Source organism: Hyaena hyaena, unplaced genomic scaffold, assembly GCF_003009895.1.
Source record: "Hyaena hyaena isolate Hyena2069 unplaced genomic scaffold, ASM300989v1 scaffold_113, whole genome shotgun sequence".
Lineage (NCBI taxonomy): Eukaryota > Metazoa > Chordata > Mammalia > Carnivora > Hyaenidae > Hyaena > Hyaena hyaena.
Window position 1 is genome coordinate 3444441 of NW_024080745.1, and position 14469 is coordinate 3458909.

General features: G+C 37.4%; 1 protein-coding gene across 1 annotated transcript in view; it reads left to right on the forward strand.

The window, feature by feature from the left end:
- The window catches only part of CFAP54 (cilia and flagella associated protein 54), a 287452-nt gene that overhangs the window by 36249 nt on the left and 236734 nt on the right, over window positions 1–14469 (forward strand). Inside the window, exons 10-15 of the mRNA XM_039236623.1 lie at window positions 1736–1917; window positions 2005–2167; window positions 3087–3169; window positions 6817–6951; window positions 7947–8097; window positions 12370–12446. Of these exons, the coding sequence (XP_039092554.1) occupies window positions 1736–1917; window positions 2005–2167; window positions 3087–3169; window positions 6817–6951; window positions 7947–8097; window positions 12370–12446 (791 nt within the window). The remainder of the gene's footprint in view (window positions 1–1735; window positions 1918–2004; window positions 2168–3086; window positions 3170–6816; window positions 6952–7946; window positions 8098–12369; window positions 12447–14469) is intronic.

Consider the following 14469-nt stretch of genomic DNA (forward strand, 5'->3'; position numbering starts at 1 on the left):
TTATCACATTCACTCTCCATATCTTATTCATTTTATTATTATTATTATTATTATTATTATTATTATTTTCATTTTATTATTTTAATCTATTTACTCCTTTCTATTGCCTTCTGGGAAGGTTCTTCAACTTGACTTTCCAGGTCACTCATTTGATCTTTGTTTCTTGCCATTCTGTTTCATTCACCTATTGAATGAAACAGTTTATACTTAGTTTCTGTTTGATTCTTTTTCACAGTAGTTTATTCTCACTTCATGTTTCTAAAGTAATCTCATTTCCTTGAGAGGATACTTATTAAGTTTAAGTGTTCACTTCTTTTCCTTTTATCTGTTTCTTCTCGTAAAGGATGTTTTCATTTGTGGTCTTTATTTCAAGGTGTTCGTGCTTTTAACTTTATTTTTTCATGAGCTTACCTTCTGTTGCCTTGGAACAGTTAACTGACTTGTCCACAATGTCTACCTGGTAGGAGAGGTGAAAGCCTAGACCTTAACATGTGTACTTTCAAGTGAGTTTAGTGTGTCTGCATGTGTGTGCACCTGCCTCTGCATTCCCATTTGAGGGCAGGAAGTGTCCACAGTTTGGGTTTGTGTCCTCTTCCTGAGGAAAATGCAAGATATCAGATGAGAGTTCCTTCACCCAAACTTGAAAATTTACTATTACCCTACCTATCCTTTCCACAGTCTTCTAGTTAAAGTGGAAGGGATAGTCCTTCTCTTCCCTTTGAAGTTACTTATTTATTTATTTATTTAAAGTGTTTATTTATTTTGAAAGAGAGAGAGAGTTAGAACGAGCAAAGGAGGGGTAGAGGGAGAGGGAGAGAGAGAATCCCAAGCAGGTTCTGCACTGTTAGTGCGGAGGCTGATGCGGGGCTCAAACTCATGAAGCATGAGATCACGACCTGATCCAAGACCAAGGGTCAGGCACTCAACTAATAACCCCCCAGGCACCTTTTTGAAGCCTTTTAGCCTAATCTTTCCAAACTGTTCTTTTTTCCCATGTCCTCTTTCAGCTTCCTCCCTATATTTTTTCCTCTTGTTGTAGTCAGGAGTGGTCTATTTCTACTGTTCTCAATTCTTTCCTTCCTACTTATACAGCCTTCTGCCCTCTGTCCTCAGCCATCTACTGAGAATGTCATGGACAACTTCCTTTTTGTTCAATCCAAGGATCAATTCTCAGTACTTTCTTACTTTACTCTTTGTAGTGTTTGTTACTGTGTGACACTCCTTTCTAAACATTTCTTTGCAGCCTTTTTTCCCTCTGCCCTTCTCTTACATGTTGGTGTTCCTAATTCTGCCCTAGGAAGCTGTACATTGCCCATGGCTGATTCTGTTGTTCACTATGGATATATCAAGATGACTCTAATGCTGTATCCCTATTGTAGATCTCTTTCCTAAGCTTTCAGTTTGTAGTATGTAGCTTCCTATTTGACTAGTTAAAACTCTTGCTAATTCTCTGTGTTTGAGATTCCACGTTCCTTCCTCTTGGTGACTGTCTTGACCATTACTCTCCTGACCCGAACCCATGCTCGATGCTTTTCTTATTTGTCCCCATCGCATCCTATATTTATTTCCCTGCTAAGATTTCTTGTTTCCACACTAGAGTATAAGCTCTGTAAAGGCAGTGATTGTGTTTTCTTCTTTCCCATTGTTTCCCTAGTGTCTGGCAGTCTGATAGTTAATATTTAGAAGATGTTTCTTTGCATGAATGACACTCAAACCTCTCTCTTCCCCTTTCTAGTGTCAAATACTGGTGCAAATGGAATGCTCAATTTTCCACAAACATCTCTTCTGCAACTTGTTATAAAAGGAAAAAATGTTATTTCTACAGATGCTGCTTTGAAATTTATAAAATTAGCTTTTACTTATGAGGAATGGAGTTTATTTGAATCTTCAGCTGGGCAGCTTATTGATTTTCTCCAGGTGATATAGACAAAACCAATAAATTGTTTTTATTTTATTAAGATGGAGTTGAATTATTAATTAACTTGTGGGATATGATTCTCTTAGAGGCAGGATGATCCACAGTCAAAGAAAGCAACAAAGGATTTAATTCTTCTTATTGCAATAGAACCTTTAATCAATGTAAAGAGAAACAAAGGTTTGGTCTTTCCCATGGAAAACTACAAAGGACAGTCAGCTCAAACATATGTTAAAAAAATCATTTTTCACGGTGAGTATTTGTTTGCTTTTTCAAAAAATTAAAATTGTATCTGATAAGATACGCTTTCTATAAGTGAAGTGAGAGAAAGAATGTTCAAAGCAGAGGAAACAGAAGGTGCAAAGGCCCTGAAGCTAGGGTGTGTCAGTTGTTGAAGGAATGGCAAGGGCGCATGTATGGCTGGAGTGCACTGGTGGTGCTGGTGGAATTTGAGATGTGGTAGGAAATGAGATCAGAGGAATAGCCGGGTGCCCGAGCCTTGCAGGCTCTTACACCTTCTAGGGATGCTGGGTTTTATTCTTTGTGATGATTTTGAGTAGGTGAATGAGGCTCTACTTTGCTGCTACTTTGTTGGCAAATGAGAGAGCAAGCAGGGCAATAAGTCAAAAGCCATCAGTTCCCTTTGGCAAGGGAAGATTTGGTGGTTGACTATCTTTTGTCAGTAGGGGGAGTTTTTCATTCCAATAGTTAATTGTGTATAGAACTGAAAATCTGCAGCCTCTATTTTTAGACCAATGAGAATGATTTAATCTGTTTTTTAGGTTTTATGTTTCATGGTTGTTCAATCGCAGTAAATAATTTGTACCAAGTAATGATATATATATTTTTTAGTGGTTTCTGAATAGATAATTCTGTTATTTTTATTTCCACTGCCATATTTTACATGTGTTTTAATATTGTAAAACTTTTCAATTCTATTTTGGATGTAGTTGGCATACAGATTGCAGATTAATTATAATAGTCTGTTTTAATTGCATTAGAGCCCACTTAGGTTAGTTTTCATAAAGAAGCATTTAAAGAGTCTTGTTGACATGATATTTGCCCAGATACCATTGATGTCATTTTGTAGAATTTCTGAGTTTCTCTGCCTTTTCTATTTGAAAATTTTTAATTGATTTTTTGTTTCATTTTTCTCCACTTTATGAATTAGATACTAATAAGATTTATGGATATTCAGAAGACATTTTCCATTTGGCCGCAACATTGTACTCCTGCGTCTGTGCCTCTCCCCAGGTGAAATTGCTTTTTGGGATAGTTTGTAATAGTGTTGAAGGAGGCCATTATACCTAATTTAAAGCTGGATTTAAAATATCACAGGAATTGTACCTTGGCAAAACTCTATGTTGTTTAATCATTAAATAAGAGATTGAGTTAAAGCCTGACTTGTGATTAAAAAAAAAATGTTTGTTTATTTATTTTGTGAGACAGAGTATGTGCACACAGGGAAAGAGCAGGTGGGGGTGGGAGGGAGAGAATCCCAAGCAGGCTTCATGCTGTCAGTGCTCAAACTTGCGTGGCACAAACTTGTGAACCAAGAGGTCATGACCTGAGCCAAGATCAAGAGTTGGACACTTAACCAACTGAGCCACACAAGTGCCCGTGACTTGTGATTTTAAGTCTCTTTTGATAGTAAGTCCTTTTGTACCTTTTTGGGAAATTGCTAGGCTTGCTATATTTCTAATAATGAGGGAAATGAGGCAGTGGTTTTACTTAGAGTTAACATTCTTAATGAAATACAGCTATCTAGCCCTTGAATACAAGCCCTGGTTATTTGGAGTCACTTTGCATACAATGGCCAGTATTTAGAATGACAATTTGTGGGTATGTATGCTTAAGTAAAACTATAGGAATACTGGTATTAAGACTGAATTCCAGAGATCCCCAGTGTTTTTCTGAAGTTCCTCAGGAACTCAGCATTGGGTGGTAACGTCCTACCTATTTTATTAGTTTTTTGTGCAGTGTTGAGATGGAATTTCATTAGAAAATTTGATTTTACTGTTATAAAAAAGTTTGAAAACCACAATGCGAGAGCACTGTATTAACTTTTGTTGAGGTAAGTGAAACTACACAGAGGGACTTGAGAAGTTCCACTGTTTCCTATTGCTTCTGGGTATATTAAATACCTGTGACAGACATTTAATTTTTGAAAGAAAGATACAGCAAAACCTTGGTTTGTGAGCATAATTCATTCTGGAAACATGATTGTAATCCAAAGAACTTGTATATCAAAGTGAATTTCTAGCACCATTGGCTCAGTTGTGATCATGTTGCTATGCCCAGATCACGGTCTCCCCAATATTCCAAGACCACCAAGGAATCCTAGTCTTGTATGCAAAAACAAAGGGCGTTTATTCGGGCTTAAGCTCGGGCTCCCCGACCTCACCAGCGCAGTGGATCCGTGCTGAGAGCCCTGAACAAAGGAGGTGTAGGGTTTTTATTACCTCTAGGGCGGGAAAGGGTGATGGGCAGGAACTACAAAGTGATAGGACAAGGTGGCAGCAGTGATTGATAGGGCGCAGAGGGATTGGTAAGTTTAAAGCAAAGTGGGCCAGAATAGTGGCTGGAACATCTGGTACCTCCCCCCCCACCCCCCAGCCTCCAGTGATTGGTTCGGACAGGGGGAAGGGCGGATGCCCAAGCCTGCTGAGTCACGCCCCAGAAACTTGGGCCTTCTAATTCATGGGGTCTTCTGAAGCCTGTCATGGCTCTGGTTTGGTTCTTCAATATGATGTTCGCATTCACTTTCTACTCGTAGTAGAAGACATCGCTCTTTTGTCGAGTTTAAATTTATTAGATATGTTTGCTCGTCTTGCAGAACACTCACAGAACAAGTTACTCTCAGTCCAAGGTTTTACTGTACCAATCTTTTTTTTTTAAGTTTACTTATTTATTTTGAGAGAAAGAGAGAGGCAGAGAAAGAAGGAGAGAGAGAATCCCAAGCAGGCTCTGTGCTGTCAGCATGGAGCCTGATATGGGGCTCGAACTCATGAACCATGAGATCGTGACCTAAGCCAAGTCTGACGCTTAATTGACTGACCCACTCAGGCACCCCTATAGCAGCATTTTTGTTTCCTTTGGGTAAATACTTAGTAGTGCAATTGCTGGGTATTTATATTTTTAACTTTTTGAGAAGCCTCCATACTTTTTCTGGAGTGTCTGTACCAGTGTGCATTCCTACCAACAGTGTAGGAAGGTTCCCATTTCGTTGCATCTTTGCAAATGTCTGTTGTTTCCCGTGTTGTTAATTTTAGCCATTCTGACAGGTGTGAGGTGGTATCTCATCATACTTTTGATTTGTGTTTCCCTGATGAGGAGTGATATCGAGCATCTTTTCATGTGTCTATTAGCCATTTGTATGTCTTCTTTGGAAAAATGTCTGGTTCATGTTTTCTGCCCGTTTCTTAACTGGATTATCTATTTTTTGGACTAAGCCAAAAAATTCTAATCAAGGCTGACAAGGGCAAGGAATATTTACTACCGGCTTTTAAAGAAAATCACGTATGTCTTAGTTTATTCAATTCAATAGACATTTATTGATCTCTGTTATGTTCCCGTACAAGGTACTACATACACAAATTAAGTTTTAGCACTGCCCCAAAGAAGTTCATGATTTGGTGTATCTTAATTATGAACTCATTATCTTTCTAGTTCAGATATAATGAATTACATTTTTCTTTTGAAAGGAGCCAAATAACTGATTTGAGAGGAGGTATACTCAGTGTAGGTCATCTGTTGATACCCAGTGTGATGTTCTGTTGTTTTTCTTTCATGTCTCTCTTTCCTCCTTGTTTATATCCTTTCCCAGCTCCCCACTCCTTTTCCTGTTACTAGTTCATCCCACTCCCCATTCTTTATTGTTTTAATTCAGAAAATTTAAAAAGAAAGTAGTATGTAAAACTTTCTAGTTTGGCTGGAATTAATTGGCTTACATAATGTGCCTAACATGTTTGGAACATTTATTTTTAGAGTGGCGGAAATAGTCTAGAGCATTCATTAAGAGGGTGGACTCTGGGGTGCCTGGATGGCTCAGTCAGTTAAGTGACTGACTTTGGCTCAGGTCATGATCTCTCAGTTTGTGAGTTTGAGCCCCATCTCTGGCTCTGTGCTGATAGTTCAGAGCCTGGAGCCTGCTTGGGATTCTGTGTCTCCCTCTCTCTCTGCTCTTTCTCCACTCACGCTGTGTCTCTCTATCTCTCTCAAAAATAAATAAACATTAAAAAAAAAAAAAAAAGAGTGTGGACTCTGGAGCTAGACTGCTTGGGTTTGAATCCAGGCTCTGCTACTTTCTATTCATTTCATCTTGGGAAAAACTACTTAATCTTGTGCTCAGTTTGCTCATCTGGAAAGTAGGGATGATAATAATATCGATCACTTCATAGAGTTGTCATGAGGATATGAATTGGTATATGTCTTAGTCTTTTGGGGCTGCCATAACAAAAATACCATAGACAAGGTGGCTTAAACCTGGAACATTTACTTCTCACAGTTCTGGAGACTTAGAAATCCAAGATCAAGGCACCAACAGATTTGGTGGCTGGTGAGGGTCCGCTTCCGGGTTCATAGATGGCAGTCTTTGTGCTGTATCTTCGCTTGGCAGAAGGAGAGCAACAGACTTTGGTGTCCCTTTCTTGAGGGTTGTATTCTCACTCTTGAGGGCTTTTACATTCATGCCTGATTACCTCCTCATGGCCCCACCTCCCATCACATTGGGAATTCGGATTTCAGCATAGGTATTTTGGATAGGCACAAACATTCAGTCCATTGCAGTAGGTATATAAAGCTCTTAGAATGGTCCCTGGCACACATTAAATGCTAAATGCCATATAGCTATATGGGTATCTTATTATTTTACCAATATACTTTACCATTTTTGTTTTCAGAATGTTCAGCCTGATAAAGAAATCGTTGTGGACACAATAATGTTCCTATGGCAGAAATGCAAAGTAGGAATTCAGAAGATCAATATGCCCAGAAATGATTATGCAAAATACACACAGAAAATCAGCACTAATAAAGTATTCATTTTTGTTTCCTTTCGGTTGTTTTTATTATTGCTAATTTAAGTTTGGCCCACATTTCAAATCTAAATTTCCCCTATTTATTCACCTGCATAACATTCTTTAAATATGGTGCTGAGTGAGGCTTTCTTTTACGTGAATTCTCTGCACTTCTGTTGCAATTTAGTTTTGGGATGTGGGAAGGTACTTCAGGTTTTTAAGGGAGGAATAAATATAGTGCATTTAAGGTTACCTAAATGTGGATAAACTCATTAAGAAGGTTAATTATAGAAAATACAAATAAGGAAGGAGCTTTAAGTCCCCCCTCTCCACCCACAATAATATATTTAGACTATTTCAAAGAGCTCTTTCCTGGAAAGGAAAAAGTTGAGCAGTTGAGTATTATAACCCGAAGCTTAGGAGGAAACATTTTTATAGTAACATATTGGATGTGTTGCACGTCGGGTGCATGGGCATGGTTTTACCATGTGCTCTGAAAAAGTAATGATGTGGGTACATCACTGTTGTTTCTTCATTTTACCTCCCGAAGTGTGAAGGCTAATTTGATGTGCTAAGCTTTGGGGATATAGGCATGAAGCCTTCAAGGCACCTACCATGGAGCCTGAAACACCTGCTTCCTCTTCACTATTTTGGAGGGCTTTGATAGTGATCATAACAGGTACTTTTTTGAAGGGAAAATGAGAACTTTGAGAACACAGATAAGCTTTATTGATATATATATAAAAGAAATGATAAATTTTTCATTATGGCTTTAGATATGCAGATTATAAGCTTAGGTGAATCTTATTTATGAGTTTATATAAATAGATTGATTAGGATCATTGATCTTTATATTATTTGTAATTAAGTTGTACTAATAAGAGGGGGTGTCCCTGTCATATATCCGTATGTTTTGAAGATGATGATTTCAAGGAAGCCCTAAGTTTTAAAAAATGTGACTGTGCAATATAATATACTTTTAATTGATTTTACTGTTTATTTTCTCTTTTTAGTGGATTTATCTTCTGTGGCATATAAATGAAGTAATTCACTGCTGTAAAATGGAAGACATTGACATTGTGGTGGTGGCAGAGGTCACGTTACGATTAAGTGAAATGTTGGAGTCATTAGGAAACCCACGAAGAAAATTTAAAAAATCTCTAGGTAATACATGAATGAAAAAGTATGAAGTTATTAATACACTTATGAATGTATAAGTATAATTTGGAATATGAGTCTATAAATATAAATTGGAATGCAGAATAACTACGATTAATGGAAAGTAGGGATTTCAGTACTGTGCTTCCTTGATCAGATAGAAATAATACAGGTTTAACCCAGTGGGTGTTAAAAGGAGGTTACATGTTCTGTGGTTCCATGGCATATAAACATCTTTTGTCTCCTCCTTACTCATGTGTTCTGACTCTCCATTCCTCATTCCGCTTTCACCTCTCACCGTCTTCCCCATGCTTCCATTTTTCTTCTCTCTCCTCTGTTTGATCCCCTTTCCTTCTCTGCCATTGCCCTATAGAGTGTTTGCTGCTTGAAGGAAGAGAGCATGTTTTGGTTGCTGTTATATTTTTGGTACCCACCACACTGCCTGACACAGACTGGGAGCTTCAATAAATGTCTGTTGATTGGATCACTGTTCCACATTTTATCTCCCTTCTAATTCTGTCCTCTCTTCTGATTCCCTCCTTTTAAAATTTGCTTGTCTTTCTTCATTATTCTATTTTGCCTTTCCTGTTATCTTCCTCTTTTTGTTCTCATTTCCTACCCACCTCCCTACTCTCCCTGCCCCAATCCCTGTCTGCCAGCATTCTTAGCCTTCTAGAAGGTGCCTTCTCTTAAAGGACAGCCTTATGCTCTGATCTGTTTTCATCTGCCTGTGGTTGAATCCCTGAACTATTTTTTTTTATAAGGTAACTCATATGGAGAGAATAAGGTGGGGATGTCATTAGTGGGTGTTTACTTTCCTGTTTCACTCCACTTACAGAGTGTGCATGATATTTTAGGGACTTTGTAGTAATTATTGTAATACTTGTTTTCCCAGAGATTCACTAATCTGGCTCTGCCTATTTTTGGTTGTTGTATCAGTATCACTTGGGAACTTATTAAAAATATAGGCCCAAATCCTATCCTATTTCATCTAGCCTGGCCTTTCTAGTCTTTAATAGTTTACCAGGTGATTTTGATACACATCCAAGTTTGAAAACTACTGGATAAAGGTCTATGGCTGTCTAATACATTCAATGGCCTGAAGTCCTATTTTTTTTTTAAATGTACTGTCCTAAAGTGCTTTTTCCTTTTTAAAAATTTTTATTATGCAGAATTTCAAATATGGAGAGATGAAATAAGTTACCATGTGCATTTAGTACCAATAATTATGAACATTTTGCCCATCTTACTTCATTTCTTCCTGTAACACTTTTTTCCCTCTGGAGTGTTTTAAAGCAGACGTCATGTCATTTTACCAGCAAATACTTCAATATCTGTGTGTGTGTGTGTGTGTGTGTGTGTGTGTTGGTGTTTCTATCTATGTAGAAGGGTTTTATAAAACTATAATGTCACTATTACTATACTTTACAAAATTAAGGAAAAATTCCTGTTGCTAATTGTTTTAAAAAATGTCTTAAGTTGGTTTGTTCCAGTCAGGATCCAAAAAAGCCCAGACATTTTACTTTCTTACATTGTTTTTGAGTCTCTCTTTCTCTTCTGTAGTAGTTCTTTTCCTCAGCTCCTCTTCAAGCCATTTATTTTTTGAAGATGTTGATTTATAACCTTATAGGAGTTCCCACATTCTGGTTTTGGCTGTTTGTGTCCTTGTATTGATTAACTTGTTTCTCTACCTGGTAGTAGATCTAGAGGCTTGCTTAGATTCAAGTGATACCATATCAAAAAGAATTCTTGTGGCTTTCTCACACATTTGGCAAGAATACTACCCAGGCGGTGCTATTTACTCCCTGTTGCATGAAACCAGGAGGCGTATAATGCTTAGTCATCCCACATGCTGTGTTGTAAAGACTTACCAGTGAGTTTAGGTGTTGTCACCCTGACCTTTTTTCTAGGTTGATCTGGGGAGATGTAGCTTTTAAGACAAGTTGTTGAATAAAGTAATTTATTTGGGATATGATCCAGGGAAGCAGGGTGGTGGTGTGGAGAAGTGAGATGGAAAAGGAAATGAAGGTAATACAAGGTACAGTAAGTTAATGAGAAGGCTACTATTGTAGACTTAGGGCTTATTCCCATTGAGAGACCTTTAGGAGACTATATAGAACCTGCCTCAGAGAGCTGAGAGGTTGAGATATTTGTGCAACTTTTATCTGTCATTGGTTGAAGGCTACTGGAGGAGTGGGAGTGAGAAGCCAGAAGGGGGTTCTAACCTCTGTCATTCCTTCTCCACTCATTATATTGAGTTCTTAAGTGAAGAACTTACCTCATCAGCTATTTGGTTACTCTGGTTATTTTTGATTGTGTGGTAGACACAATCAAGTACTTGCTAAATATTTTATAGAAATAATTTGAAGCCTTAGGTGATGTTAATGTTCTTCCAGAGATGATTTTTGCTTGATTTTACTAGATGAATGAAGACTCTACCACTCCAGGATCCCATTATTCCAGTGTGAGAAATTGAGATAATTTGAAGCTGAGAGGGTCTCTTGTTGACTTATTATCCATTTACCCTAATTCCTGGGATGCAGCCCCTTCTGGGTTCCCACCCTTGGTGGCCCTGGATACTAATCTCTGTTGCTTGAGTTCTCAGGGGCTGTGAGTAGCATCACTCAGCTTCTCAACTTTACTCTCCAGAACTGACAAAAGTTTTCAGTGGGGACAGTAGCTCTAATGCCATTCTATATTCCCTGGGCTCTCTTCCCAAAAGCCAGGTGATACTCTTTTCCCTTTATATTTTCATTAGCTTCTTTGCTTACAGATGAAAAAAAGTATTTTTCCAGCTTTTCTTATTTATTTATTTATTTATTTATTTAGAGAAAGAGAGAGAGAAAGAGAGAGAGTGCGCACAAGTGGCACAGAGGCAGAGAGAGAGGGAGAGAGAGAGAATCCCAAGCAGGCTCCACACTGTCAGCACAAAGGCCAATATGGGGCTTAAACTTATGAACTGGGCCATGAGATCATGATCTGAGCAGAAACCAAGAGTTGGATGCTTAGCCACTGAGCCACCCAGGTGCTCCTTTTTCCAGCTTTTCTAGTGGGCTCTGGCCAGGCGAATTTTTAAAAAAAATTTTTTTTCTAATGTTTTATTTATTTCTAGGAGAGACAGAGAGAGACAGCATGAGCAGGGGAGGGCCAGAGAGAGAGGGAGTCACAGACTGAAACAGGCTCCAGGCTCTGAGCTGGCAGTCAGCACAGAGCCCGACGTGGGGCTCGAACCCACGAACCGCGAGATCATGACCCAAGCGAAAGTCGGACGCTTAACCGACCAAGCCACCCAGGCGCCCCTAGCCAGGAGAATTTTTACAGATTACCTGCTACTGAAAGCAAAAGGCCTAATGATTACTTATTTTTTAAAAATCTATTTCTTATTTAATTTTATTGTTGCATTTTCTAATTACTTTTGGGAGACTATTGTTTTATTGTAGTTTTTATACTCTGTTTAATTATAAATGAGCTAATTACAATTTACTCATTCATTGCAAAAGAAGTTTCATTTCTAAAGAACTAATCAGTGCTGGAGTATGATCCATTTATAAATAGAAAAATCTACATTTTTGTAGGGAGGGGTTGTCTCCATTTAGACAAATAAATTCTTACAACTTTTTCAACATTGTCATTATTGTCATCTCATTGTCACATAAAACACAAAGTACAAGTCATTCTTATGTATTAATTATGTTTATTGGACTGTTTATTAAATACTGCATTATTTAGTTTGTTATTAAACTAACTAATATTTTAAGATAGGAAGCTAACATTGCCGTATGTTTGACTCAAACCAGCCTTCTCTGATATTTGCCCAAATCCACAGGCTTTTACACTATTTTCTGAATGCTTTACAATGGACTTTGTAAACTATATAGAAAGACCCGTCTCTTTACCATAATATTACCTTGTTAATAATGAATATTTTTAATTGTTTGTCAGACTGCAAGATGATTTTAAATGAACTTATATAAAGGCAAAATATAATTATATGGAAGAAATAAGTTGGTATTTAGTCAACTTGTAAGTGTTGAATCATTTCTAAAATAAGGAGTAATTAAGAAGTTACCAATTCAGTGTAACTTTTTTAGGATTATGATTCACTGCTATGTTTATGTTTTTTTCCCTCCTTCTTTTCCTTTGTTTCTTCTCTCTTACTCTCTTCTCTTCTTCCACTTTACTCTTTTTTTCTCCTCCTCTTCCTTCTTGTCTTCCCTTCCTTCCTCTTCCATTCCTTCTTTTCATCTTTTCCTTTTCCTCCCCACCTCCACCCCCCAGAGGTACCTTTAAGGAAAGTGACTGGTGAATTCCTCAGGACTTCAAAAGGGAGCCTGGAAATTCTACCAATATTGAAGGTATTGCAAAAATATTTTAGAAAATATAGTTAAAACATGAATTTAAAATTTCAAATCATATTATATTTCTAAATATGTAATGGTTAACTATAGAAGTAATTTTGAATATTTAATATTTGAGAATTTATAGTTTTTACATACATTGCAAACTACAGAGGACGTATTCTACCTTTTGCATTAACTCTAGAAAAAAAAGTCCAATCAGCTTTAAAAATAACCTAGTAAGTTATCTTAAAAGGATTTGTAGTTATATTACTATTGGTATTTTGAATGTGTTGTGATTCATGGAATCATAAAGCAGAGATGTTCTGTTCAGCATATGCCTGTTGAAAATATACTTAGAACAGTCTCAGGGACATGACAGGTTCTCAGTGATTGTTGCCTTAAGAGGAGAAAAGGGTGAGGGAGATATATGGCCATTCCTCTTCTTGATTATTATTATTATTATTTTTTAGAATATTTGAATTATATCTGTACATCGATTGTGTTGTCCTATAGATCTGAATGGGAGTCTAGGAAACGGTGTGATATATACTATAAACACTTATTTATTTATAGACATGAACTAAGAATAGCATTTTGCGAAGTCTGTCCTATGTGATGCTAATACTATGCTTCAGAAAAGGATGCCAGGGTTAAGTAAGTTAGAGTGATGTTGGATTAAATGCAATAGGTCTCTTACTGTAAGACTTCTCAGAGGCATTCATTTGCTTCTGAGTATTGTGGCTTTTCCAAGAAGAAGATATAGAACATCATTTATTCCATTATTTGAAAATAAAGCCCATTTTACCCCCTATAGAATAGCTATGTAGGATACTAGTGCTCATGGACTATTATTGAAAAATACTTTTCTAGATAGGAAGCCAGTGATCTATATTTTGGTTTGCCTGATTAATTGAAAACTACAAGTTAATTTTTTTTAAATGTTTATTTATTTTTGAAGGGGAGAGACAGAGTGTGAATGGTCTAGGACAGAGAGAGAGGGAGACAAAGAATCTGAAGCAGGGTCCAGGCTCTGAGTCAGCACAGAGCCTGATGCAGGGCTTGAACCCACAAACTGAGATCATGACCTGAACCAAAGTCTGACACTTAACTGACTGAGCCACCCAGGTGCCCCAAAAACTACCATTTTAAATTACAAAAGTTGTATTAACATTGGAAGATATTTTGATGTACACAAAAGGGGAAAATCTGCAATTTTACTATGAAGACTGAAATATTATTTTTTTATTCTCTTCTAGGTGGTTTTGTTTTTTAGCATAGTGGAATTTTGATGTTTTTTTCTAACAGTAGCCCATCAACACTTTTCCTGTCGCTAGGTGTTAATACTTGTAATTACCATATTTTCTCTGAAAAAATCAACTTTAAATATATGACACCAAATTGTAAAGAATATTATAGGGAAGACTCACATTCCCATCATAGCTGAAGAAACAGTACATTATTAGCGCAGCTGGAACTCCTCTCCTCCACTGAGGAGTGAACCCCTCCTGATCACATCACCTTTCCTCCTACCTAGGAGTAACTGGTATTCTAAATAGTGATAGAAATTCCAGGCATACTTTTACTACATATGTGTGTATTCCTATGCAGTAGGGAGTATTGTTCTAAAATTTATATATATATAGTCATACTATATACTCTTCTGCAGCTTACTTTTTATCTCAGTATTATTGTGTTTGTGGGATTCACTTCAGTTGATCTTTTTCTACTGATGATTTTTGCTACTACATCCAACTTTCTTTTTTTTTTTTTTTACAGATAGTTTATTGTCAAGTTGGTTTCCATATAACACCCGGTGCTCATCCCCACAAGTGCCCTCATCCATGCCCATCTCCCCCCTTGCCCCCCACACCCATGAGTCCTCAGTTTGTTCTCAGCATTCAAGAGTCTCTCATGGTTTGCCTCTCTCCCTCTCCTCCACCATTTCCGCCCTTCTTCTCCCCCATGGTCCTCCGTTAAGTTCCTCCTAATCCTCCTATACGTGCAAACATATGGTATTTGTCCTTTTCTGCCTGACTTA